Source organism: Tupaia chinensis, unplaced genomic scaffold (genome assembly GCF_000334495.1).
Source record: "Tupaia chinensis unplaced genomic scaffold, TupChi_1.0 Scaffold000527_1, whole genome shotgun sequence".
Classification (NCBI taxonomy): domain Eukaryota; kingdom Metazoa; phylum Chordata; class Mammalia; order Scandentia; family Tupaiidae; genus Tupaia; species Tupaia belangeri.
In genome coordinates, this window is record NW_006160040.1 from 4,024,612 (window position 1) to 4,025,423 (window position 812).

The following is an 812-nucleotide window of genomic DNA, read 5'->3' on the forward strand; positions in this document are numbered from 1 at the left end:
TCGCCGCGCCCCGGGCCCGCGCGGGATCGTGCGTCCTCCCGCCTCGTCTCTGAAGGGAAGGAACCGAGGTAGGCGCCGGAGCTGTGCAGCAGGGCGGCCGCCTTCCCGGTGACTCCGGATCTGCTTCCGAGCTGGGCCAGGCGCTTCCCTTTTCCCTCCCCGCGCCTCGGTGTGCGCGCCCCCCTTCTTTCCCGCTAGTGTTTTTAAAGGACTTGAGGGAAGGGGGAAACTGTCAAGATGGCAGCAGCGGGAGCAAGGAGGTGATGAACGTGCTGGTCCGGGTTTTCTGGCAGCCCCGGAGACTTGGCGCTCCCCGACCTGTTGGAAGATTTATGTTCCGACTTGCTCCCTCCCCCTGTTCCGACTGGAAGGGGGTGGAGGGCACAACGTCCGCGAGCAAATAAGCCACCCAAACCCCGAAGTGGCCGTTCCTGTCGGGCTCGGCCCTTTGCAACACCCGCAGGTTGCTTGCCCCCCTTCTTTCCGTCTTTTCTTTCTTTCTTTCTTTTTTTGGGAAGTGACAAGGGCCCGTCTGCGCCCAGCCCCCTTGCCTCCCTGGCCCGTGGGTGAAGCGGGGAGAAAAGAACTACCCGCGCTGTCCCCGGTCTCGGGTCACCCCGCCTGGTGTGGGCTGGCCCGGGGGGTCGCAGAGGCGGCAGGGCTAGGGAAGGGGAGAAGAGCCCCAGACGCCACGGACTTTGGCGGCGGCGCCACGAGAGACACTTAAGCGGGCCCGAGCGAAACATAAACAAACGCACGCCCGCCCGCCCGCCCGCGGGGGCCGGGGCTGGGGCGCAGGGCTGGGGCCGGGG

The 812-nt window shown here is 66.6% G+C and overlaps 1 protein-coding gene across 1 annotated transcript in view; it reads left to right on the top strand.

The window, feature by feature from the left end:
• The window catches only part of FOXO3 (forkhead box O3), a 151,966-nt gene that overhangs the window by 16,729 nt on the left and 134,425 nt on the right, over positions 1-812 (top strand). The window contains exon 5 of the mRNA XM_027775101.1: positions 294-463. Within this exon, the coding sequence (XP_027630902.1) occupies positions 294-463 (170 nt within the window). The remainder of the gene's footprint in view (positions 1-293; positions 464-812) is intronic.